The sequence below is a fragment of the Setaria italica genome, chromosome IV, assembly GCF_000263155.2.
Source record: "Setaria italica strain Yugu1 chromosome IV, Setaria_italica_v2.0, whole genome shotgun sequence".
In the NCBI taxonomy this organism is placed as follows: domain Eukaryota; kingdom Viridiplantae; phylum Streptophyta; class Magnoliopsida; order Poales; family Poaceae; genus Setaria; species Setaria italica.
Genome location: NC_028453.1, coordinates 33,995,223 through 34,021,149, shown reverse-complemented (window position 1 = coordinate 34,021,149; position 25,927 = coordinate 33,995,223). Strand labels below are relative to the sequence as shown.

The 25,927-nt window shown below is 47.8% G+C and overlaps 1 protein-coding gene across 1 annotated transcript; it reads left to right on the top strand.

Moving 5' to 3' along the window:
- The first annotated feature begins 21,516 nt into the window (after window positions 1-21,516).
- Window positions 21,517-24,998, top strand: LOC101786978 (vacuolar protein sorting-associated protein 32 homolog 2). The gene is made up of 8 exons (XM_004965860.2): window positions 21,517-21,678; window positions 21,766-21,907; window positions 22,523-22,622; window positions 23,259-23,344; window positions 23,443-23,534; window positions 24,100-24,214; window positions 24,323-24,521; window positions 24,759-24,998. The coding sequence occupies exons 2-7, from the start codon at window positions 21,821-21,823 to the stop codon at window positions 24,515-24,517; spliced, it is 675 nt and encodes a 224-aa protein (XP_004965917.1). The 5' UTR covers window positions 21,517-21,678; window positions 21,766-21,820; the 3' UTR covers window positions 24,518-24,521; window positions 24,759-24,998.
- Window positions 24,999-25,927: the final 929 nt, after the last annotated feature.

Here is a 25,927-nt window from a genome sequence, read left to right as displayed (position 1 = left end):
TTGGATTTGATAACTGAGGGCGTCTTTGGCTCCGGGTTAAAGTTTGGTCCTGTCATATTGGATATTTAGATACTAATTATAAGTATTAAATATAGTTTAATTATAAAACTAATTACATAGATGGAGTCTAATTCATGAGACGAATCTATTAAGCCTAATTAATCCATGATTTGATAATGTGATGCTACAGTAACCATTTGCTAATGATGAATTAATTAGGCTTAATAGATTCGTCTTGCGAATTAGCCTAGGGGTTCTACAATTAGTTTTATAATTAGTTCATGTTTAGTCCTCCTAATTAGCATCCGAACATCCGATGTGATAAGACTAAACTTTAGCCCCTAGTATCAAACACTCTCTGAATCTAATGCTGCCGCAGAACAGGGGTGACGTGGCGAACTGAGCTAGTAGAAATTGAGTCTCGCATTTTCTTAATTTTAAGGGGTGTTAGCTTCTTTAGTCCGGACTAAAGTTCCTGTCACATCGAATGTTTAGATACTAATTAGGAGTATTAAATAAGACTAATTACAAAACTAATTACACAGATGGAAGCTAATTTGCGAGATGAATCTATTAAGCCTAATTAGTTCATGATTTGACAATGTGATGCTACAGTAACACGTGCTAATCATGAATTAATTAGGCTTAAAAAATTCGTCTCGCGAATTAGCCTCCATCCGTGTAATTAGTTTTATAATTAACTTATATTTAGTCCTCCTAATTAGCCTTCGAAGATTTGATGTGACATGGACTAGATTTTAGCTCAAGGATCCAAACGCACCTTATTCCAGAATTTAACCCACGTTATTTTTTTTATGGTAAGCGAGGTGCCATCGACAACGAGGCGTTAGCAGTGACTTCGTCAATCGTGAGGATTTGCCGACTCAGTCTTTCTGAGATGCTTGTAGGGGTAGGGGTAGGGTTGCGTGCGTGTGTTCGTAGGGACGATTGTGCGTACGTGTATGTGAACGTCTACGTTTATACTGTATAATTCGGAAAAAAAGACAGTGATGTGTAAACTTTTACACAGATACGGCCCAGTTCTTTCCTCCTCGCATAAAACATTCTTAGGGGCTGTTTGGATATGAGGTGCTAAACTTTAACAGTGTCACATCGGATGTTCGGATGCTAATTAGGAGGACTAAACATGAGCTAATTATAAAACTAATTGCAGAACATTGTGCTAATTCGCGAGACGAATCTATTAAGCCTAATTAATCCATCATTAGCAAATGGTTACTGTAGCACCACATTGTCAAATCATGGACTAATTAGGCTTAATAGATTCGTCTTGCGAATTATACTCCATCTATGCAATTAGTTTTGTAATTAGTTTATATTTAGTACTCCTAATTAGCATCCAAACATCCGATGTGACAGGTGTTAAACTTTAACAGGGTGTTTCCAAACACCCCCTTAATCGTATCTGGAAGCATAAAACTATTACTCCTCGCATTAAGGGCTTTCTCCTGGAGGCTTATTAGATGCTCTTTAGCGACTGGTCAAAGAGCGGCAACTTTCAGTACCAGAATTGACATGTCCTGCAAAGTTTGTGGTGCTGACGAAACATATTTCCATTATTTTTTGAATGTGACTTTGCTAGAGCAATATGGTTTGCTGCGCCCATCCCCTTGAGAACTGACATCCTTTTGCAGGAACTAGATGGCCTTCAAAGTACTTTGGAGGCGATCTTGTCCAAATAATTTCTCAGATGATATTTTGCAGGAAGACTTCACTAGTCTTTGGTATCTTTGGAAAGCTAGGAATGATTATAGATTCAATAACAAAAAATGGTCTGTACGTAGGCTAAATCATGAAGTGCAGGCGGACATTGCTACTTCCACTATGTTAGTCTCTCATGCAGGTTTAATCTCAAATTTGGCAACTGGGAGTTCTTCTGCAGCTAATCCCATTGTTCAATCCTTCCAGAATGGCTGGACTCGGAGTGCTAATTGATCTCAGAACAACAATTCACTCTTGTCGATTGCAGGTTCTTGGAATGGCCAGGTTGATTCAGTGCTCATGGCTGAGCTTGCTGCTATTCTTTTAGCGGCAAAGATTCTCTCTGTGTTACAGGTACAATCTGGAGGAATTGGAACCGACTGTCTTCTGGTAGTTAGAAACATTCAGAGTCTGTGCTTGAAGGCTCCATGGAAACTCCGTCCTTGGATTTCTCAAATCCAACAAGTTGGCCTACAGAAGGCTTTAGCTTCTTCTACAGTACCAATTTCTGTTTGTACAAATCCCAAACATGTTTCTACATGTGCTGTGCTCTCAGCACTGCATTCTGTACAACTGGGTCTTTTGACCCTCTCATGTACACTGCTTTTAAGTCTTCAATGAAGTTCTTTATTAAAAAAAAACAGAAAGGCCCGACCATAGAAAGTCTGTCTCGTGTGGGCTCGCTCAATGGCTTGGAAGGCCCATCTCAAACGTGAAGTCCAGAACCGGGCAAACAAATATTCTATCAACTACACTGGCCACAGAACAAATTATTGTTTTTCGCATAGAGGCAACTAGACAAGGGTGTGGCAGATTTTGTATTTTGTTCTATCAACCCCATATGCATGTATGAGTGCAAGGGTGTGGCAGAAGCGTCCCAGATTTTTGCCCCCCATTTTGCATTCTGACAGGTGCTTTCCTTGGCAGGGTGGCACACTTGCCGCCCTGCAATCCTCGACCGACGTGTTGATCTGTTGGCTGTTCACGATTTTCGGATCTATCCTACCCCATCAGTTTGGTGCAGCAGTGGAATGACAAAGCCATTGGAGCTTCTTCAGCAATACTTCTCTCAGTACTGCACGGACCTGCTTAAGGGTCGGTACCACAATTACCAGAGCCCTGTTAATCTTGCACGAGTGGGGCCACCACCACTGCTCGATTAGTAGCGGCGATTCTGAAGAAAAATCACTGGCGCCACGGAAAAAAAAGGGCGATGCCATTAATGTTGTGGCTCGCAGCGATCTCACTGAAGGAAGCTGACTCTGTCGACGTAGCCGAGACGGCCGAACGGCGGCCGCCGTCGCAGATGTGCGCCAGCTCTCTGTAGAAGTATACAGCCCGTTCGGTGGGCTGCAGCTGGCTGCAGCTGGATTTTTTCCGGCTAGGCTTTTCAGCCCAGTCGTTCGGTGCGCTGCTTGAAGCCGTTCGAGCGGCCGGAGGCACCGACGCTTCAACCTCATTTGGCCTGCTATCGCCTGCCGTCCTTATCCAGTCGCCTCCCTCTCGCCCGGTCGCTAGCTCTCGCCCCCGATCCGCCGCCGTCGCTCCCGCCGCTCGGCAGCGCCTGCGCTCTCGCCCGCTCTCTGCCGTCGTCGGTCCCAGATCTGGCCCGCTCGCCGACGCCGTCGCTCCCGTTGCTGTCCCGCTCCTGCGCTGTCGCCCGCTCTCCGCGGCCGGCGCTCCCAGATCTCGCCCGCTCCCCGCCGCCGTCGCTCCTGCCGCTCGCCCGCTCTCCGCCGCCGTCGCTCCCTCCACTCGCTGGCTCCCTCGCGCTCCCCCGCTCTCCGCCATCGTCGCTCCCAAATCTCCCCCGCTCCCGCGCCCTCGACCGCGCTCCGCCACCTTCGCTCCCAAATCTCGGCCGCTCTCCGCCGCCGGTGGTCCCTCGTGCTCCGCCCGCGGCGACCACCTCCCTGCATCGGGCAAGTGGCAGGAGGGCTACAATCACTGGAGTACGAGAGGACTCTTGTTCGCCGGCGGCGAGCTATTCCGCCCCACCGAAGTGCTGCCGCACCGGGGGTGAACGGCGCCGCCAGGGAGCAAGGTCGCTGGCCAGCACGGCAGCCGGGATCCGGGCTCTCCGCCACCGCGTTACTGCCCCGTGCCCTCCACCCCCTAGCACTCCACCCCCCTCCGGCCCCCTACAACCTACAGGTGCAGGTGGTTACCCAGGTACGCCTAACGCTATTGATCAAGCGCCATTACCATTACAAATTGTTATGAACTGCCCTGTCGAACTGCCTGTGATTATTCTAATGCTTGCGTGTTTTGTGCATTAGCATTACAAATTTTTAGCTTGTTGTTGCTACTTGGGTGCAGATGCTCCATTTTTGTACTTTGATGTTGAAATACAACAAATTTGCCATACATGTATGACCTCATAGCTGTGTTACCATGACACACAGACATATATGACATGTTTGATCATACTAGAGACCATGAGCATGTAATCTATGTTTGCCTAGTTCTGTCCATGGTCCTGATGGTATCACTTGTGTGCATTGTGCTTCCAGCTTAAACTCCCAAACTTGTCTACAACACAGTGAACTAAATTGATGTGCCTATTTTTGGTTTTCTCACCTTTCCAGGCGACTGATACAAGCCTAGTAGCAGGCCAACCGCGAGGAAGTACCAAAGGTGCCCACACTGGCATCGTCATCCACTTTGTCGTGCTCCCCCCCCCCTGGTCTGCCCGTACAATTTCCGCCACAAACGTGCCAAGACAACTGCTAAGGCAAGTAACATATCCATTGATGCTGAGATTGTGTAGTTGTATGCCTCCTGGTTATCCGTACTTCGGTGCAATATAATTGCAGCTCCTGTGTACTCGAATGAATCATAACCGTGCCAACTGGGACAAGGGCACGATGAAAACTTTGCTGGACTTGTGCATTGATCAGAAGAACCAGTTCAATTGGAGCAACATATGCCTCAGTAAGTTGGGATGGAAGAACATGTACCACAGCTTCAACCAACAGACTGGGTTGCATTTGGGCAGCAAGCAGCTGCAGAACAAGCTCAACGCCCTGCGGAGAACATTCCTGAGCTGGAGGGCCTTGCAAAACCAATCTAGTTTAGGGCACGACACACAAACTGGTGGTGTTGCTGCTGATCCCACCTATTGAGAGGACGACGAAGCAGTACGTCCTATGACAGTCCCATAAGTTAGTCGTCATCTTATTTGTACATTTCTGTTTTTGGCCTTGAACATGTACTGTTCCTTGAACATTGCAGGACACTAGTGGTGGTGCTGCCCTGCCGAGATCCCAGCCGAGTTCTGTTAAGCCTCCACCTTTCGTCGAAGAATTGTATGAGTTGTATGGCCATGACCCCAAGACAGGGGCACCTTGCTGACGGCAGGAGGTATTCGTGAGTCGACACCTAGAGTGGGGACTGAGGGCAATGCAGCGGACTTGGACCAGGACCCCATGCCTACTAGTAGTGCTCGTAACTTCTCCAAACGGTCGGCCCGGGAATTCTCTGTTGACAGTCCTCAAAAAAAGAGAAGTGGCAGCTTGGAGCAGTACATCAGGGACCTTTCTGAAAGTGTGGCAAAAAGGAGCCAGAAACATGCTGACCGTGCCCAGGGGGAAATGTACCGTGCAATGCAGCTTATAAAAGAAGATGGTCTACAGGAGGGGTCTCCGCTTTACTGCCATGCTCTTTATTTATGTACTAAGAACCCGGATTATCGGAGGGCGTTCACGAAGATGAAAACGAAAGAGGGCCGACTGAATTGGATACAATTCAACTAGGACATGTTGAACAAGTAGAGTGATTGTGGCATGACTTTGTTTTATTCTAGTGATGTGTACTGATGGGTTTAAAAGATAATGTTTGCACTTGTGTCGGAACAGTAATGTTAGCTTATGTAACATGTCCTGTTCGTTGAATATTTCATTTTAGTGCTAGTTAAATTCCTTTCAAGTTTAATGTCATCCATGATCAGCAATTTCTTTCAAGTTAAATGTCGTGATCAGTGATTTCTGTGAAGTGAAATTTCGTCCAGGATCAGTACTTTTTTCTAGTTTAATGTCATCTACGATCAGTACTTTTTTTAACTTGTGTCAGAACAGTTGGCTTTGAAGTGATTTGGAATTTTGATGTCTCTTGTCTTAACCATTTGGACAGGTAGTTGATTAGCTCATTGGAGGCCCTCAGCTCATCACTAGGAGGAGGATTGGTTTAATTCTGTGGCAGCTGAAGTAAGGTGGAGAGGCAACTTCACTAGCACTTGACAGGTTCGAAACAAATGCATATGTATAATATGGTGCAACTACAAATGTGTAAGGTGTGTTTGCTGATGCCCCTCCGATTGTGCATGCACAGGTTCAATCAAGTATGAGTAGTGCAGAGGAACCAAACAGTGACACCGACAGTGATAGCAGCTTTGTCATGTTCGATCTAAAGTGTTTAGCAGCAGCTGCAGCCGCATATGCAGAGGTGAACAAGAGGCAGCGTCCTGTGGTGAACCCGCAAGTTGACTTGCCACGCATGATCGAACGGCAATGGGTTGAGCTCAATCTGCGGGAAAGGTGGCGGTGCTTCGATAATTTTCGTATGTATCCCGACGCGTTCCTTCAGTTGCATGACATCTTGGTTACCAATCATGGATTGAAAATGTCGCAAGGGGTAGAATCTGTTGAGGCTTTAGGTATGTTCGTGTGGGCGTGTGCGACACAACAGGCTTGTCGTCAAATTAGAGATAGATTTGACCGGAGTTTGGACACAGTTAGTATAAAGATGGCGCATGTGGCAAATGTAATGTTTTCATTTGCCCAGACAGTAATCGGTCCAAAGGATGCTGCTTACTCTAAGGTGAATCATAAGCTGAACCAATATGTACCGTTCTTTGATGTGTGCATAGGTGCTCTAGACGGTACACACGTTCCCGTACAGGTCAAGCGTGAGTCCCGTTTGGATTTTATTAACAGAAAAGGGTGGACTAGCTTCAATGTATTAGCTATAGTGGATATGGACATGCGATTCATGTATGTAGGAGCGGGGAGGGCAGGATCCTGCCATGACATGTTGGTGTTGCAGGACTGTATGGCGGCACCGAACTACCCTCATCCACCTGCATGTATGGTACTTGACTAATTATGCACATGACGCTGCAATTGCAAAATTTGGTGCACTAATGGTGAATATTTTTGATTATCTGTAGGATGATATTATTTGGTCGACTCGAGCTACGCAGTTTGAGAAGGCTATCTGGGGCCGTATCGAAATACCAGGTAACATTTGGAGGAGTTTAGCAGAAGAAAGGCGGACACTTTGGAGGAGAAATTCAACTTCCACCATTCCAGTCTTCGCAATGTGGTCGAACGCGCATTTGGCGTGGTCAAATCCAGGTGGCACATTCTGCGGCAAGTTCCACTATATTCTCGAGAGTGGCAAACGAAGTTCGTTATTGCTTGCTTCACACTCCACAATTATTTGCTGGACCTTGCCGATGCAAGTACTTCAAATTTAAACATGGCGCGAACTCTGTACTATGGGGTGTCCGAATGGGTGGCAGCAAATGCTACTCCTGATATGGCCAGTGTACGAGATTGGTTTGCGGTGGGAATCTCTTTGATGTAAATGATGGGTGTATGCTGTGTATGTTAATGTTGTAATGTGTATGCAAGCAATTGTACTAGTTGTTGTGTACGTTCGTACCTTCCATTGTGTTGGTTAAGTTTGCGCGATAAAATTTGAATGTTGAACATCCTTTTACCGTTACAAATTTAAAATTGAAATGTAGCAGCGCATCAGTAGGGAAAACAGGCCGAAAAATCCTAAGCAGCAGCTAGCGGCGCTGGGCAGCAGCTTCTCGTGCCGCTGATCAGCTGAAGCCACAAGCAGCAGCTAGCAGCTGCGCTGCAGCCACTTGCAGCAGAAGCCATCAGCGGCAGCCAGCTGCAGCGCTGCCGAACGGGGTGATAGATCACCTTGGTTTCTCCATCCGCACGGCATGCGAATGGTGCTGCCTCAGCGCAAGGAGGGCTCCACGCCCTCGAGAAGCGCTCGCCATGGTTCTTTGGACTCCGTTTAGAGCTGAAACTTGGACCATGCTACTTGTGAGCCATTTGAAGCACAACATTTTGCACGGTCCAAAGCACGGGACTGCACGATAATTTTTGGGCCGTGCTAGTATGGCACAAATGCGAGGGTCGTACCGTGTTTAGGATCTCGGTGCGACGTGTGGCACCGCACGACACGTATCTTGGTCCGTGCTTGGGACGGCACAGCACAAAAATGACCCATTAGCACATCTATAGGTTATATCATCCTAACATCTTTCGTTCTATGTGTCATATAGCCTAACATAAGTACTAACATGGAAGGAAACCACAAAATCTACCTTACAAGTATGGAATTGTGAAAATAGTCATTCATAATGTAATAATGTTGCGTTCTCGTATGGCCACATGTAATCATAACATTCGCCTATTTTTACATATGAGAGCAAAAGTATGCGCAAGCAAATGAGCATCAATAAAAGACAAACACATATTTTGCGAGAGCCATGCTTGAGCCGGCACCGCACGACGTGCTGGCGTTCCACAGACCGTGCTTGGGCCTAGTAAGAGACTTGTCATGGCATGCTGACATGGCACGACGTGCCTAGCCTGCCTAGAAGTCTAAGCACGATGTGGCACGAGGCACGAGAGGGCCGGATCGTGCTAGCATGGCACGGCCCACACTAGTAGAGAATTGACCTTCCATCCAACCCTTTTTATTCCGGTTAACATGGGGGGGGGGCTTTAGGCTCCCTTTGGTTCACCTCCTGCGGGGCACTTTTGCTATCAAAAATCTGAAAGCTAACCAAAGGGGGAAACTCGCAGCAGCTTTGCCTGAACGCACCTGCTTTCGCGCAGTGTATTTTGCAAAGCACCAGCAACCCTGCTTCCACGGCTACGAAGTTTAACCTTTCAAGGAAATTACCCACGCTGCCATCAGTAAGTCGTACCCCTTCATTTCGTTTTGTTCTGCAACTCATCACCACTTCCCAATCGGAGCCTGACGCCTAGGTTCCCGTTGCTCTCCAGGTCTGGCATGCGGCGGCGCACCACAGGTGGCCGTCCTTCCCACCAGTGGCGCTCCTCTCCGGCCGCCTCCTCTCCGCTCGGGAGCAAGCAGAAGGACCTTGGGGCTCCGCGCACGCCCTCCGCCACCCCCGCTTTTCTCTGACCCAGCACCCGTTGCAGAAGATCCTACCCTTCCCACCGGCAACCTCCCTCCCCACTGCCGCCCTCCCCACCAACGACGCCCCTCTCCAGCCGCCTCCTCTTTGCCCGGGAGCAAGCAGAAGGGGGAGTCATGCACGCCCTCTCTCTCCTGGGGCGGCCGCGGGAACCAAGATTCCTGGCAGTCGGTCGCCGAGGCTTGTCGAAGGTGGGTTAGAGGTGAAGGGGGGAGGTTGAGGAGGTGCGAGCGTGAGGGATTGGATGGGAAGCTGGGCGAGGTGTAGGGGATTTGGCCGACAACATGTCTCTGCTTGGTGGACAAGAATGGGAAGGAAGGGAGACGGGGAGGAGGAGGAAGGGAGACGGGAGAAGGAGGAACGGGGCTAGGGTGCGCTCAAGCTCCGACGCGGTGTCGCGACCCCTCCACGCAGGCTCCGTCAGTCCTCGTACTCGGGGGCTAGGCACCTATTTCCGGTCGGCGTGCCTCCGTGGCTTCTCCTATCCTTGTGCTCGGGTACTAGGATCTTCTCCTGGGATCAATTTTTTCTTCCTTTTTAATCATTGGACCAATTATACTTATCACTTCAATGCTCGGGGGCTACTCCATATGGAGTGCATCTTGCGACGCCCTCCATGTCCTTCGCTTTGACTTACTGGATGTCCATCATCCATCAACTTGGCACTCGACTTCGTTCTGCGCGTATGGCTCTGCGCTTGCTAGGATTTTCTTCTTTTTGAGCACTGCGTAGCCTCTCCGTCACTATGACGCCATCGCAATTTCAACTGGCTTCATTCCAAGCTTCGCTGCGATGTCCTCATGTTCATGTTCGCCTACACATCGCTCGGGGGCTTGAGGGATATGGGTACCCCATGGGTCCCCACCGACCAGGATATTGGCTGGTCCTGATAAGTGGGCCCGCTCGACCAAAATGTGTGGGCCAAGGATGTGAAGATACTTGGAGCACAAGTCAAGGAGGTCGGATGATTCAAATCTGCCCACCTATTAGCAGTGAGGTCCACATGTCATCCTTGCTCACCTTATCTTCTTCCTCTGACCACCCTCCCTCTCCCCCGCACCGCTACTCCTCCCTCCCTCGTGCTCTTCCCACGCCGACCGCCGCTCCTCCCTACCTCCCTCGAGCGGCCGCTGCTCCTCCCTCCCCCGCGCTGCCGCTACTTCCTCTCCCCCGCGCCGCCGCCCCTCCCTCCCCCGCGCCGGCCGCCCCTCTACCCGCGCCGCTCCTCCCCTGCGCCGCCGCCCCTCTGCCCGCCCGCTTGTAGGTGTTTAGACCCGGCAACCTACCGAGGGGGTACCAGAGGTAGTGTTTTATGTGTGGGACTCGCCGAAGACCAGGAACTCGAAGGTGAAGTCGAACACATGATTTAGACAGGTTCGCGTCGCTTATGTCGCGTAATACCCTACGTTCTATGCGTTGGTTGATTGTATTGATTGATGAGATGTTTGGAGGGGGTCACTGCCTTGCCTTATATTGTTGGGGGTAGGGTTACAGGTCGGTTGTTGTACAAGAGTACTGTCGGATTCGACCAGAGAGTCCTACTCTAATTGTTACGAGTAGTTTGCTAATCCTTGACTAGTCTTTGTCCACCACGTAGACCACGCCGTTCTGCACCGTAGTCTCCATGTCTGATACGTCTTGGCGTATAGCCCAGTATTGTATGACTGTCCAAGCCTCTCGGTGGGCCCATAGGTGTATGGCCGACAAGCCCCCGAGTACTTTTTAGTCAAATCCAGCAGTCTCGAGTACTTTTGTACACGTCTCCGACTACCTTGTTGTGCTCTTCTATGTACTCCATCGGATTGAATTTTCGAATGTGCTCGACTACTGCCATGCGGCTTGAAGGTGCTCAAGTCTCATTTAACATAGCCTTGAATCTTGATATGGAAGTGCAATTTCAAAAAATCGCACTCCATATGGAGTAGCCTCCGAGCCTTAGGTTGAATCGAAGAATCAAGCTGAGGGTCAATCTTGTAATTTCACACATGTTTTCCCTTAAAATTCGGAGAAAAAACTTTTGTCCAACGAGCACATGGCACACAGCCCCCGAACCGTTACATGACTAGTTTAGGTATAAGGGTCAACTACTGGACCAATGTGATCGTTCATCTTCAGGAAACTTATCTCTTCCGAAAAACTTGGTAACCGTTCCGACGATAACTAATGGCTTAAAAAATAGAATATTCCTTGTAATCTTTGCCGCTCTGTTACCTTGTGCCACGATTATAAATGATGGAGGAATCTTATCCCTTCCGTTTACCCGAGCTAGTGCGCCCGAGCCATTCATCCTCCCCACTGTCGCCCTAGCGCCGCCACTTGCACTCCCCGAGCACTGTACCCTAGTGCCACCGCTTGCCATCCCGGAGCGCCGCCACTCCCCACTGTATAGTGACCCAGCTGATGCACCAGAAGATCATCGAAGCAATGGCGCCCAAGAAGGCATCCTCGAGCAAGGTAGTAGAATCGAAGAAGCGTAAGGCCGCCAAGGAGAAGGAGGTCCAGCTGCCGGTGCCCATGTACGGGAAGATCGACCAGACGGTGCCCGAACCAAGCCATGGCTTGGAAGCCATTCACTTTGAGGAAGACGGAGATCCAGGTACTGGTGCGTGCCAATCTGCTCTAGGAGAAAGAATTTGTAGATTGGAGGGAAGCAGTCAGAAATGCGTGGCCTTTCGAGAGCTACCCGGACGAGACAATAATCTTCGTGCACTTCATCAAGCACGGGCTGGCGCTGCCGTCATTCGAGTTCTTCAGGGGATTGCTGAGGTACTACCATATGGAACTAGTCCACCTCAACCCCAACTCGATCTTGCACATTGCCATCTTTGTGCACCTCTGCGAGGCCTTCTTGGGGATTCAGCCCCATTTCTAGTTCTTTAGGAAATTCTTTAGAGTAAAGCCCCGCCCCTGAATGGATCATACGTTAGTAGTCGGAGGGGCAGGGATCCAACTTCGGGAGCAGTACAAGAGTCAGTATCTCGAGTACGAGTTGATAGACTCCCATTCTGGATGGAAGCAATGGTGGTTCTATATTGCAAATCATGAGCCTCGTCTGCCCAAGGTCACCAGCCACCGTCCAGTGTGGAACAACCACTGGCTAGACAAGCTGAGTAGTTCTGACGGCTTTCAGCTGCCGGACTTGATCAAGAAAATCGCCCACCTCAAGAGTAATGGCCTGATTGGTGTCGGAGTGGCCTTCAGCTTCATGAGAAGGCGTATCCAACCCCTGCAGCTGCGTTGCACTACGGGGTACGACTACTCAGGTCCCAATCACCCGCCGAGGATGACGTTAGAGGAGCTATCCCCTGATGAAGTGATGGCGCGCCTGAAGCATTTCTTCAAGCGTGTCACGGGTATCCCCACAATCTTGCGAGAGCACTGCACCGGAAACCCGCCGAATCTTGTAAGTACCCATGGCCTGCAACCCCTGAGTACTAATTTTGACATCTGTCATTGTTACTGACTAGTCTCCTGTTGCTTGTAGCATGAGTTGAACTTGTATGTCTCCAACCCTCCTCTACCAGGCGCTGATGTCACGCCCCATATGCAGTCCCTTGAGGCTGTACAGAGGGCGCTCGAGGAGGAGGAGAAGGAGGAAGGAGAAAAGGAAGAGTCAGTAGACTGGTCCTCCCTTAGCAGCTCTAATTCAGAGTCTGCTAAGAAGTATGTTGTGAAGCCCTATCGTTTTGACAAGGTGGGGTCATCGTCGGGGACGTCGAAGCATGCGGCGAAGGATGTTCTAGAAGTTGATGTGGCGTCACCCCCCAAGAAGGCATGTACTATCACTGCCAAGAGGGTGGCCAAGAAGTCATCGGCCGATGAAGTCCCTCCTTAGGTAACAAGGTCCTGATGATCGAGTACTCATACGTTGTCTTGCTTTTATCACCAAAGTCCAATTTTGACATTGCTGATGTGCATGTAGTCGAGAAGGAGACAGAGGCGAAAAAACTGACTACTCTGATCTTGCGGCGGCAAAGGCTACCAACGATACAAGAAGTCCTGGTGCCGAGTACTCAACAAGAGGAGACAACGACTAAGGCTGGCTAGGATCCGTCTGTGATCCATCAAGCCACGCCAAAGAAGTCATCACCAACCATCAAGGCACTGCGCCTAGGAACCGGGCCCTCCTTAGGATAAGGAGGTCCACCCAGTAAGTATCCGTGTACTGATGTTGACTTAATGTTATCGAGTAGTGTCGCCAAGTAGTGTGCCATATTATTTATCTTGTTGTAGGAGATCGCCAGCGTTGACATTGAGGGCCCGAGTACGATGTCTGGCGCTGATGGCAATAGCCACTCAGCCTAGGAAGTCATCACGGGTTCTGGAGCTGATGGCGGTAGCCGCTCAGCCCTCGAGCCTGCCCTGGAGCCCGCTGTCCCGCCGCCGGAGGATCAACCCGTGCTTGAGGTTTCCCCAGGTGCAGTATCTCTTGTCCCATCTCTTATGTACAACTTGTTGGTGTCACTTCACGTTTCTGTAGTACCAGCCCCCCCCCCCCGAGCTGTCGGAGGCCGAACCCGTCGCGGAGAGTACTTCAGCAATAGTGATGGTGTTGGTGTTGATGATGCTTAATCCGAATGTTGAGCTGAAATCGGAGGCCTAGGTGGAGCCAGAAGCCAAGCTTGAAGTGGTGGCCGCCGATGAAGTCAAGGGTACACGTGTAGCCCTCGAGCTAGAAGCCGATGTGAAGGCTGCCGGGGCGCTGCAAGTGTTGCCTGTTGTCCCGCCGTCTCAGGCGAGGGCATCGACTAGCCGCGTTGTGACTACCTCGTTGTCGTCAGAGGCTGGTCCATCGACCAGCCGAACGATGATCCCTCTCGGTGCGCCAATAGCCGGGGAACATGAAGATGCGCAACTCCCTCCTGTGGCAAATTAGGAGAGAGACTGGCTGATAGTTGACCCGCTGGCCACTGCGGGTTTCGAGACTGATCCTGATGGACATGTACCGCCAAGTAGGCCAGTACACACAGGTAAGCTTTTACATCTGTTGTCTTGATCTTTGTCTTGAAATTGGCGCTTGATGCTTATACGGGTACTTTGCTGTGTGTTGTAGACATTGATCCAGCGCTCCCACGAGAAATCTAGAGTTCTCGAAGTGATTGGAGACACCATCCAGCAGGCTGAGGCGCTGGAGCGGAAACTAGCCAAGGGGAGGCAGTATTCCTCCCGGTTATTGATGAAGTATGATGGCTAGGCCTTCGAGTACCGGAACCTCCTGCAAAAAGCTGATGAAGAAAAAGATCAGCTCCAGGTACTCAACCGAGACCTGAGGACCCGAAACTAAGGTAAGTTGTTTGTCCTCCGTTGCCTTTGAGTACTTGTTTGTCCTTGGTGGTACTAACTTGTGATGTGCCTTTGTGCTTGCAGAGCTCTCCAAGGAGAATAATGACCTCCAAGGTCATGCCGTTGACTAGCAGAACGTGTACTACCGGGATACTGATGAAGTTGACAAGGTGACCAAGAAGTACGAAATCCTGGAGCACAGATTTGATAAGGAGAAGCAGCTTTGTAAGGATGGGGAGGTCCAGCTTGTCGATCTAATGGAGAAACTCCAAGCGTAGCAGGCTAAGCTAGAGGCGAAGGATCTTGCTCTTAAAGAACTAACAGAAGCCGCCCAGCCAATCACTGATATGGTGGAGCCCGGGGAGGAAGGCGTGGAGTCCCGGTCCTTGGTAGAGAGACTCAAGGATGTACCCAAGAAGTTTATCGACTATGTCAAGAAGATTGCGGAGTTTGTCTCCAAGCAGCTACTGCCGATGGTGAAGTCATTCTACCCACAAGCCAACTTGGCGCCTGTGGCGGAAGGCATTGCCAAGGACTGCTCTGATGAGCAGTTCCAGTAGTACTTGGATGAGATGGCTCCCATAGCTCAGGAAGTAGCCGGTTAAATAGACCTTGAGTGAATCTGCAAAAATAATGGTCTGTGATGTAAACAATTTATGTTAATGCAAAATGTTTGAAGTCTTATCGCAATATACGTTTGCTTGTCGACTTGCTTGAATTCCTTCGGTTTAGTGCATCTCACGGATCTAGATGTGTGCTCATTTGGTAGTCGTGAGTGTCCGCGCACAAGGATGCTCCTGGGAGCCTCTTCTATGTAGAGTACCTTAGGATGCGACTCCTCTTTGTGGAGCTCCAGTACTCGTGTATCTGGATAGTCAAACCCTTTAGAAGAGTAGACTCTTCAGGACTTCATGGATTGGAGCTTGCCTTTGCAACATCTCAGGGTTGTTTAGGTGCTGTGCTCCGAAGAACCTCGAACTTGCAGACTTGTTATTTCAAACCGCGGCTAGACAAACTTATCTAGATGAGGACTCGGGTAGTGTAGATAACTCCCAAGCTTTTTGATGACTTCTGTTTGCGAAAGTCATCAATGGATAGATTTGTCCGAGGAGCTGATTAGCTCGAGATTGTATGTGCAGGCTTGCTTTTGCGCAAGTTGCTACTATCCAACGAGTTGAATAACCAGAAAGATAAGTATGCAGACTTGTGGGTACAAGTTGCGAGTGGGTAGAGACTAGTCTTTTGCGACAAAAAATAACTCTGCTTTACTTAAATTGTAACTGTACAACTGTGGCCGATGGCCGGTTTGCATGAGTGTGTAGACTATGGGTAGAATCAACACAAGTGTTCAATGTTTCACAAGTTGTTGACTTCTTCGCCAGTGAGAGTTTGGAGCCTGCACGACCTAGGTCCAATGACCTTGGAGACGATATAAGACCCTTCCCAAGGCGAGTTTAGCTTGTGCAGCCCCTTGGTGTCTTGAATACACTTGAGGACCATGTCGCCTGTGTTAAACGAGTGTTCCTTGACGTTGCGATCATGATAGCGGTGAATTCCTTCAAGGTACTTTGCTGACTGGACGAGTGCTGCACAGCAAGCTTCTTCAAGGCTGTCTAAGTCTAGACGTCTTATTTCTTCAGCCACACCCTCCTCGTATTGCTCGACTACTGGAGATTTCCACATGACATCGGCGGGTAGGATGGCTCTGATCCATAAACCAGGAAGTAGGACGAGTGCCCCGTAGGCTTGCACGACTGTGTGCGAAGTCCCCAAAGGACATTAGGTAGCTCCTTGAGCACTTTGTTGGGTTCAGTTTCCACCGGTATACTCGCAGGCTTACAAAGGTTTCTTCCAGATCCGCGATGAAGTCGTCGGGATTTCTGGTCTTTATGACCACGTCGTCCACATACGCCTCTACGTTGCGATGCAGCTGGTTCTTGAAACCCTTCTGGATGGCTCGTTGATATGTGGCATCTGCGTTCTTCAACTCGAAGGACATCGTAGTGTAGCAGAAAGCTCCGTACGGGGTGATGAACGCGGTCTTGATCTGGTCTTCTTCCTTGAGTGCTATCTGGTGATACCCTGAGTAGCAGCTAAGGAAATAGAGTAGAGCGCACCCAGCCATCGAGTTGATGACTTGATCAATCCTAGGAAGCCTGAAGGCATCCTTTGGACAGTGCTTTGTTGAGGTCTGTGTAGTCGCCACACATCCTCCACTTGTTGTTGTTCTTCTTGCGCACCAAGATAGGGTTAGCCAACCACTCTAGATGAAGGACTTTTTTTATGAAGCCAGCCGCAAGTAGTTTGGCCAACTCTTTTTTGATGGCTTCGTTTTTCTATCTTGGGTGAACCGGCATAGTCGTTGTCGCTTGAGCGTAGCTTTGGGATCCACATTGAGTGAATGCTGGATCAACTCTCTGGGCACCCCCGGCATATCAGATGATTTCCATGCGAAGATGTCTCGGTTGGCCCGGAAGAAGCTGACGAGCGCGTCTTCCTATTAGGCATCTAGCCTTGCGCCAATCAGGGCTGTCTTGGAGCTATCGCCGGTCTCGAGATTAATGGCTTTGAGATCAACCTCTCCTGCCGGCTTGACCTTGGTTGCCCCCCGACTTCTTCTCTGGGATTTCGAGTTCTGCCGGGCACAATTTCTTGGAGGCGGTGAAGAGTTGCATCATGGAGTTTGGCATCTGAGTAGTTGCTGCCAGCTCCACAGCTTTTGTGTCGCAGTCGTATGATCTCTTCAAGTCTCCGCGCAGGGAGAGTACTTCCTTGGGTCCCGGCATTTTGAGTACTAAGTACACGTAATGCAGGATGGTCATGAATTTGGCTAGTGATGGTCTTCCGAGGATGGCGTGGTACAAAGTCTCGAAGTCAGCCACCTCGAACTAGATGTACTTGGTCCGGTAATGATCCTTGTTCCCGAACGTAACTGGCAAAATCACCTGACCGAGGGGTACAACCGTGTTACTTGGAACAATCCCGTAGAATGGAGAGTTCGTCAGGGTAAGCATATCTGTCACATCAAGGCCCATCGTCCTCAAAGTCTTGGCGAAGAGCATGTTGAGGCCGTTGCAGCCCTCGATGAGTACTTTGTGAGGCGAGAGCCTGCGACGACTGGATCTAGGAGGAGAGGATAGTGTCCTGGGTCATAAAACTAGTCCACTGATCTTTTCTTGAGAAGGTGATTGGCACCTTGGACCACTTAAGGAAAGTGGACGTTGCTAGCTCAATGGACATGATTTCCCAGAGGGTTAATTTCGGGAACTGCTTGGTAGTAGTACCTGGAGTGCCGCCGAATATGATGTTGACAACGTTAGATGGGTTCTGGAATTTCCCATTGTTGTCCTCATCTTAGTCTTCTTTGGCCTTTGCCTTGTCTTTAGCTCTAGAAGGTTCTGGCATATCTTTCATAACTCTACAAAGGCTTATGCAGTCCATCGCAGAGTGTTTGGAGTTTGGGTGCCATGGACATTGCTTCTTCAGCAGCTCCTTGAATAGAGTCCTCTCTTGATTTCTGCTGCTCTTCTTGGAGGGCTAAGACATTGCTGCGATAGTATTGTCTTCCTTTTACGATTCTGACCTCCTGAGTAGTTGCCTCAGTTATCGTTCGGGCGATCGTTGCGATTCTTGCCGTTACTTTGGCCGTTGCTCTGGTTGTTGTTATTCTGGCCTTTGTTACAATTAGATTCAAACCGCTCGATCTTTTTGTCTTCTTCATATGCCCAGGCTTGTATCATGATCTTGAGAGACTTGATATCTTCTGGGCGATTTCTACCAAAATCTATGAACATCCGACGGTCGTAGAGACCGTTCTGGAAGCACTCTATGGTGTCCTTCTTCGTGATGTCCATGACAGTGGTCTTTTTGTCAAAAAATGGCGTAGATAACTAAGCAGAGTCTCGCCTTGTTGCTGTTTGAGTTGCGACAAGTCGATCCTATTGTCGGGGCGCTGCATTGCTTCGGCGAAGTTGTTCATGAACGCCGCCTTCAACTGCCTCCATGTATCAATGGAGTTCTTCCTCAAAGACTCGAGCCAAGTGAGTGGCCCTGCCTTGATGCAGATGGGGAAGTAGATGACTTTGGTGTCATCGTTTCCTCCCGCCACTTGGACCGCTAGCGAGTAGCACCGCAGCCATTAGATTGGGTTGTGCTTGCCGTTATATTTGCTGATACCCAGAAGTTTGAACTTGTCGGGTAGAGTTGTCTTGCGTACTCGGCTTGAAAAGGTGGGGAACTCGTCGGTGTCTTCTCCCGAGTAGTCGACTTCTTGATCGCGCTCACGGTGGCGCCCTTCAATGATGCCACGCATGTCGCGATTCTGGTTGATCTGCTAGCAGAGGTCGCGAGGTTGCTCAGGTTCCGGGTAGGGCCAGCGATGGCCGAGGCCTCCCGAGGGTTCCGCCTGACTACCTTCCACCCTGTGTTGACTTGCCCTGGGTTGCTCAATCCTAGGAACCTCGTTTCTGATGGCTTCATGGCGACTTGGATGCCTGCCACTGCTGCCATGGTGGGGAGAGGTGCGTCGGACCGAGTGGATTGGGCTGTGTCGATCAAGTAATTCTTACACGTGCTCCACCAGGAAAGATAGTTGCCTGGTATACTTGTCTTGTGCCATTGCCCGAGTGAGCGAGTCAATGGAGGCGACAGTGGCGAGAGGAGTGTTATGTTGATGCGCTAAAACTGCTTCGAACACTTGATCTAGGTTCATGATGGGTAGATCGTTTGCAAGGCAGCGTTGATGTTCTGCTCGCCTCGCGTTTCTTGCTCGTCGGTGCGTCCTTTGATCTTCCGTCTCTTCTCCTTGAGCATTGGCAAAGAGTTTATCCGCCGACACGTCGTCTAGATGGCGCTCGCGTCGTGGAGTTCTTTCTGGTTGCTCTCCGCCGTCATCATTGGCTCTTTGAGGAGTGATAATGGTGAGTAGTTCTCGCTCTGGGGAGAAACTACTTGAGCTTGACGTGATGATCTCCGTAGGGTCATCTTCTTCATAGATAGGAGACAGAGGTGTTCCATCTTGGTATGGGAGGTTGTTGAGGTACGCGACAAGGCGTGACTCGTCGTCCTTGGCGAGGGTAGATGGTTTCATGCCGGGCCAATAGACGAATCTGCCTTGTAGAGTAGATGTCATTACCAGGCCCTGCTGCGGACCTAATAAGGGAATCTCCTTGTCTGGATCCGAGTAGTAGTCGAAGTCCTCGATCGAATCCGAGTTGGATTGGGATTTAGACAAGGAAGCTTGGTAGAGGAAGCCCGTGTTGCGGAGGTCGAACAGGAACTGACTTGTGTTGTTAACCGATTCGCACTATGGCTCGAGCGCCAGCTTGTGGGAACCAGTCCGACTGGTGGGAGAAGTCGAGTTGTACTCGGACTCGCCCCTGGGACCTTGGAAGAGGTCAAAAATTTCGTTGACTTTCTCACTGAAGTCCTCTAGAGCTTCGCGATGGAGGTTGATGTCGTAGTGCTTCTCCTCTGGGGTCGGTGCGATGTGGCGGGGGAAGTTCCCAGCGCCGTCCGCAACGCAGATCCATGAGTCAAAGACGAACGTCGCGCCTTCCTCGAACGCGACGGTGGGCTTGATGATGATTGGGGCCATCAAGTTCGCCAGTGGATCTTTAGCAAAATCCCTTACTTGGCGCGCCAGCTGTCAGTGTTTAGATCCGGCAACCTATCGAGGGGGTACCCGAGGTAGTGTTTGTGCATGGGGCTCGTCGAAGACGAGGAACTCCAAGGTGAATTCGAACACATGATTTAGACAAGTTTAGACCGCTTATGTCGCGTAATACCCTACGTCTTGTGTGTTGGTTGATTGTATTGATTGATGATATGTTTGGAGAGGGTCCCTGCCTCGCCTTATATTGCTAGGGGCAGAGTTACATGTCGATTGTTGTACAAGAGTACTGTCGGATTCGACCAGAGAGTCCTACTCTTATTGTTACGAGTAGTTTGCTAATCCTTGACTAGTCCTTGTCCGCCATGTAGACCACGCCATTCTGCACCGTAGTCTCCATGTCTGATACATATTGGTGTACAACCCCGGTATTGTAGGACTGTCCAAACCTCCCGTGGGCCCATAGATGTATGGCCGACAGAAAAAAGGTTAGGCATGAGATCCTTCTTCACCTCGTGGCATTCTAAGGCCATTCTCAATGCAAGGTTTTATTTTTATGTTTCTAAGAGTGCCACATAAGCAAGGATACATTTAGTTCATAGATGAAAAATCTCACACAATGCATAATTTCATATTTTATTTTTTCAATACTACATGCAAGATACAAATATCTTGAAAACAGTGTACACATGGTTTCATCCCTATGAAACTATTTTTTTCTCTCACTTCATGAATAGTGTGCCATGTCATTAAAATTGCCTACATGGCAGCCTATTAATTGTCCATGAAACTATCATTGAGAATGGCCTAAGTATAAAATGCGAGTTCAGCTAAGGTTTGATATTAATGCTATAACAAGGTGCGCGCGTCTTTAATTATTGATTTAGATAGATGGTTAATATGGAGTGGAGCATTAGCCAATCAAGATGGGGGAGCAGGGGAGCAGGTATGTATGTATATGATTATGTTGGTGGGTAAGAACACGGTATCAACATTTTTTAACATACTAGTTTAACATTTTGAATATACTACCTTAACATTTCAGTTATACTATTTCAACATTATTGCAAGAACTTGTTGAATTAGTCAGTAAAATGTTGAACTGAATTTGAAAAAAATGTGAATCTCTAGTCTCGCTCTCATTGTTTTATTAGTCCGTCTATTGCCTAGAGTTTGTTAAGCTAACATGGACCTTAAGGTTGCATAATAACTCAACCTAAGTTCCATAACATATATATAGCAATTCGGCGACGGCATAGCGCCTAGACATGGGCATTTTGTGGGCTAGACTACGCTCGAACCGAGCCGATAAACCGTCCGATTTTCTAAAATCGGTGCCTATGCCCGCCCAATAACTCCATTGGGCTGACAATTCCAGGCTCAAGTCGGGCGCGGACCGTCCAATATTTTTCAACGCGAAAATAATTGATTTAATGTTTCCGATCGGGCTCGGACTGACCTGATTTGTTTGGACCTGCAAAATCAGAGGCAAGCCCGGCCTGAATGAGCTTCGGCCCAAGCTTAGGCCGTTGCTCCGGGCCGTACCGGGCTTGTTTTGATGGTCTGGCTATACTTTTGATCCCATTTGATCCGGCTAGGCCCAACTTGTTCCGGCCCATTCGGTAGCCACCAGCCCGGACTCGGCCCTGCCCGCCAGTCGCGCCACTGCCACGCGCACACCATCCTGACTCCCTGACGGCCTGACTCCATCTTCCTTCTCCGGCCGGTAAAAGTACCAACACCGCGTCCCGCTACCCTTTTCCCCGCACCGCACGGCGGAGACCACGATCCCCCACCGGCCGACGAAGTAGAGATCGCGAGTTGCGACGAGGAAGGAGAGGGAGAGGAGGGCTCCTCGACCCCGCGGCAGGTATCTGTCTGCTCGATCACCCGGCAAATATCCGATCTAATACTTCTTTTCTTTGGTCCTTACCCCTTGTGTTTGGGTCTTCCGCAGATTCGTTCCGATCGGGGTCGCGGTGGTTTGATAGGAGGCTAGGCGAGCAGCGACCATGTCGGGCGTGTTCGGCAAGGTGTTTGGGAAGTCCAAGCAGCAGAGCCAGGCCACCGCGCTGGCCTCGCTCGACAAGCTAAACGAGGTGAATGAATCGATCGCTGATATCCTTGCTCGTGTTAGATTAGGTTGCTCGGCGGGGAATTTATGTGCTATTGCTTTATGTGGTGATTAAGCTTTAGAGGTTGATTGGTTGATTTGTCAATTTTATGCAAGTGGATGTGTATCGGATTAGCTGTAGCTTTTCTGTAATTGGAACCTGCAGTAGTAGTTCAATCTAAACCTGTTTTTGAGGAGTAATCCTACTGAACATTCCTACCTCTGTTCTAAGCAGTGACTAATGCTACGCGTAGGGGAAGCTAAATCTTTTGTGCCTGTAAGGGTTGCCGCTTGTTTTATTTTGTGGAAAGAGAATGTTCCTGCTGTTTCAGGGCTAGACAGATTCAATCTCTGAATCATTCAATGCATGCAAGGTTTAAATGCAAACAACAGATGATTTTGCAAGCCCAGTTCAACGCTGTACTCACGACTGAATTTCTCAACTATTTTGTGTTGCGTAGATGAAATTTGTAGGTTTTAGAGTGGCTCTCTCTTTCATAATAAAGAGTTTTTTTTTCTCGATAGAGCCTGTAGCTATGTAAGACTTAAGACTGTTGTTGTAGTTGGTCTCTGTAGAACTAACTTTCTTAATATGCTTCAGACACTCGAAATGTTGGAAAAGAAGGAAAATTTGCTAGTGAAAAAGGCAAATCTTGAGGTTGAGAAGGCCAAGAATTTCACCAAAGCCAAGAATAAGAGAGGTACAATATAACAATTCCAAGAATCTGGAGTTCTGGAGTTTTTGCTTTTCCAAATTACCATCTCGTTCATTTTTTTCTGCTATTGCAAAGATGTTGTCTAACCACTAATTTAATGATAGTATCATTGGTTCCTATGTTAATTTTAATTTGGCCCAATTCTGCCTTATTTATGAATTTTCAGCTGCTTGCATTCCTAGTTTGGCACTACTAGTGAGCTAGTGTGGTTTCGTACTTGGTGACCTCATGTCATACCACAGTTTGATTAATAGTTTATCATATGATGTTCAACAAACTCTTATAATAGGTTAGCTAGAACTTTTGGAGACATGCTTTTCTCCAGTGCTCTATGCCGTTTTGCTGAATATAAAGATATGCCAATTGTCACTGACACACCGAGTTTCATTTTCAGTTATTAGCTCCGCACATCTCTTGCACCTATATTGTTAATTGTTACTAATAACCTGTACCAGAGAACTCCATTCTTATAAATTCCAAATATGTGTCTATCGAATTCCATCCTACATTATGTTCCTGAATCAATCTCACAATTCCATGGTGCTCCTCCTTTCTTCTGTACTTGATTGAGTTTTAATGAGAATAATGACTGAACTATTACCTCTGAACTTTGCGTTGTAGCCGCAATACAATGCTTAAAGAGGAAGAGGTTGTATGAGCAACAAATTGAGCAGCTTGGAAATTTCCAGCTAAGGATACATGATCAGGTGAAGGCACAAATAATCATTTAGTTTGTTTTCCATCTGGGTCTTATTGTGATTATTAAGGTTTATTGTGTTACTTGCCTTACCTTTCCTTTCTATAGATGATTATGCTAGAAGCCGCAAAAGCTACAACAGAGACTGTGGATGCGTTGAGAACTGGAGCATCAGCAATGAAAGCTATGCACAAATCAACGTATGTAACATCATATGATACTACCATGTCTTTTAGAACCAATTATCATGCCTTTGAGTTTTTCAATGTATCTCTGCAAAAGCTTAGTCGTCACCAATATTAACTTGGACCAAGATCATCTTATTTTATAACTATTTCAGTGGTTTTCAACTATTGCACTGATTCTTAACTGAAATGATGCAACAAAGCATGTCTACTTAACTTACAGATGAAAATAGAAGCATGTCTACAGCAGAAGTCTTAGAAGAGTTAACTAGTTTAAATGAGAGTTTATGTCTACCTAAACCTTGTTGATTTTTTAGGTTGCACATCTGGAAATGTCATATAATATGGACAGTTTTTATTGTTCCTATGGTTATGCATTGGTAACAAACTTCAGTACAGCCGTGCAGTCGTGCTACATTTTAGTGTTTATGCTTGTGTACTTTGGTTTGTAGTATCACCTATGGTGGTAATCTAATAGATAACAGAAGCTATCACTTTTGCTGCTTCTTGGTTTATGGAAAATTGGAAATGCTGTATTTTTTTCCTCATTATTGAAAAAAAATCATATTTTCTTTTACAGAAATATTGATGATGTTGACAAAACCATGGACGAAATCAATGACAATATGGAGAACATGAGACAAATTCAGGATCTATTGTCAGCACCTATGGGAGCAGCGGCTGATTTTGATGAGGTACCTCTCTTGTGCACACGTTCACACACCCATGGGCATGCATGCATTGTGCTTTTGTGCCTGCCAAAAAGAGGGCGAATAAATTCTAACCTGTTCTGTTTTGAATAGGATGAACTGGAAGCTGAACTTGCGGATCTGGAGGGGGAGGAGTTGGAGGCAGAACTGCTTGCACCTACCACGACTGCTCCTACCACCGCTCCAGTGCGTGTGCCTACTGCACAGCAGTCCACTCGTCCATCTGCACAGAGTAGTAAAGCCGAAGATGATGAACTGGCAGCTCTACAAGCAGAAATGGCTATGTAATTAGGTAATTCTCCATCTTTTGTTCCTAGTGAGGTCCATGGTGTTGTTTCACTCTTTAAGAATTAATAGCTGTGAATGAAACAACTCACAAGTAGCACAAGCCATAAAATCCCCAACATGACAGAGATTATTTTAGTATTTTACAGATTATTAAAGTTGAAGGGTTAGTTTTTTTCCTGGCAATAGACTGCATGCCTCATATCTGTTATTAATTAAAAGGCTTCTATTCTATACTTTGCAGTTTACAGGCATAGACATGGTCATGTTGGAGTCCAGATACTGCGAATATCTTGGAACTCTGGTATAGTCATGAAGATCTTCCTAGGAAGATGTCAGAACCTTCACAGAGACACAAGCTGCATGCCAGCCTGACAGCTTATGTATGATATGATGCTATGCTATTGTTTTGTAATCAAACACCTCAGATGAGCTAATAAACATATCTTCTACTATATAAATCTGGTTATTTCAGTATTGTGCATTTCAATTTCTGCAATATCCTTCTAGTGCTGATTCTGATTTGATGAAACTCTCGCTTCATTGCCTGCTTTTTCTTCATTGCGGAGTTGCTGCAGTGTTTGGATCTTGGGCGCATATTTGGTGCAAACATATCTTTCAGTGTGAAAATACGGACCTGCATATTCAGCTGTCTATTTAGTGCCGTATGTGAACCAGGATCGCTGGAGACAGACAATTGTCTCATTGTAAGTTCGGTGTAAGGCTTTTGTGTTTGTTTATGTAATTAAAGGTGGATCAGTCAAGGGATTGCCTTTTTTTTTTTTGAAAATCTAGTTGTGTTGTGCAGTTGTTCTACATTTGTGAAAATGTTGCACATGGCACTTTTGCTGTTTCACCAGCACAGTACTGAGAAATTTTGAGGACAGTTCGCAGAAATGCTACCTGATGTAAAGCGTCAAATACTTGTACCAGATTATTAACTGGAGGCTCCACTTACACACTTCTCTCTTCTCTTTACCAGATTCTATTATCATAATCGATCGCGTCTATGGTAGACCGTTTACTCTTAGTCAGCAGTAGCAATTTTTTTTTATCAGTGTTGGAGCAGCGAGCATCAGTGCATGCCTAGCTAACACCTTGGGCTAATCAGCTACTCCCTTAGGTCATGAAGTAAGAAAGTGTGTTGTTTTTTAATCAGCATTGATTGCTGATTACGAATATGTAGGTAAAACAAAACTTGAACCTAACTATGCCATTTGCACAAATAAATTCAACAAAAGAAGATGTTGATTGTCAAATTATAAACATTGGACAGCAATAAGGCAAAATTCATAAAAAAAACAGGAACAAACATTAGTCTCCATGTCAGCATCGCCCCTTCTGTTTTACTGGAGGAAGTAATAAAAAACAGGATCCCAAACAAGAAACATCCTTCCGTGGGAATTAAGCTCT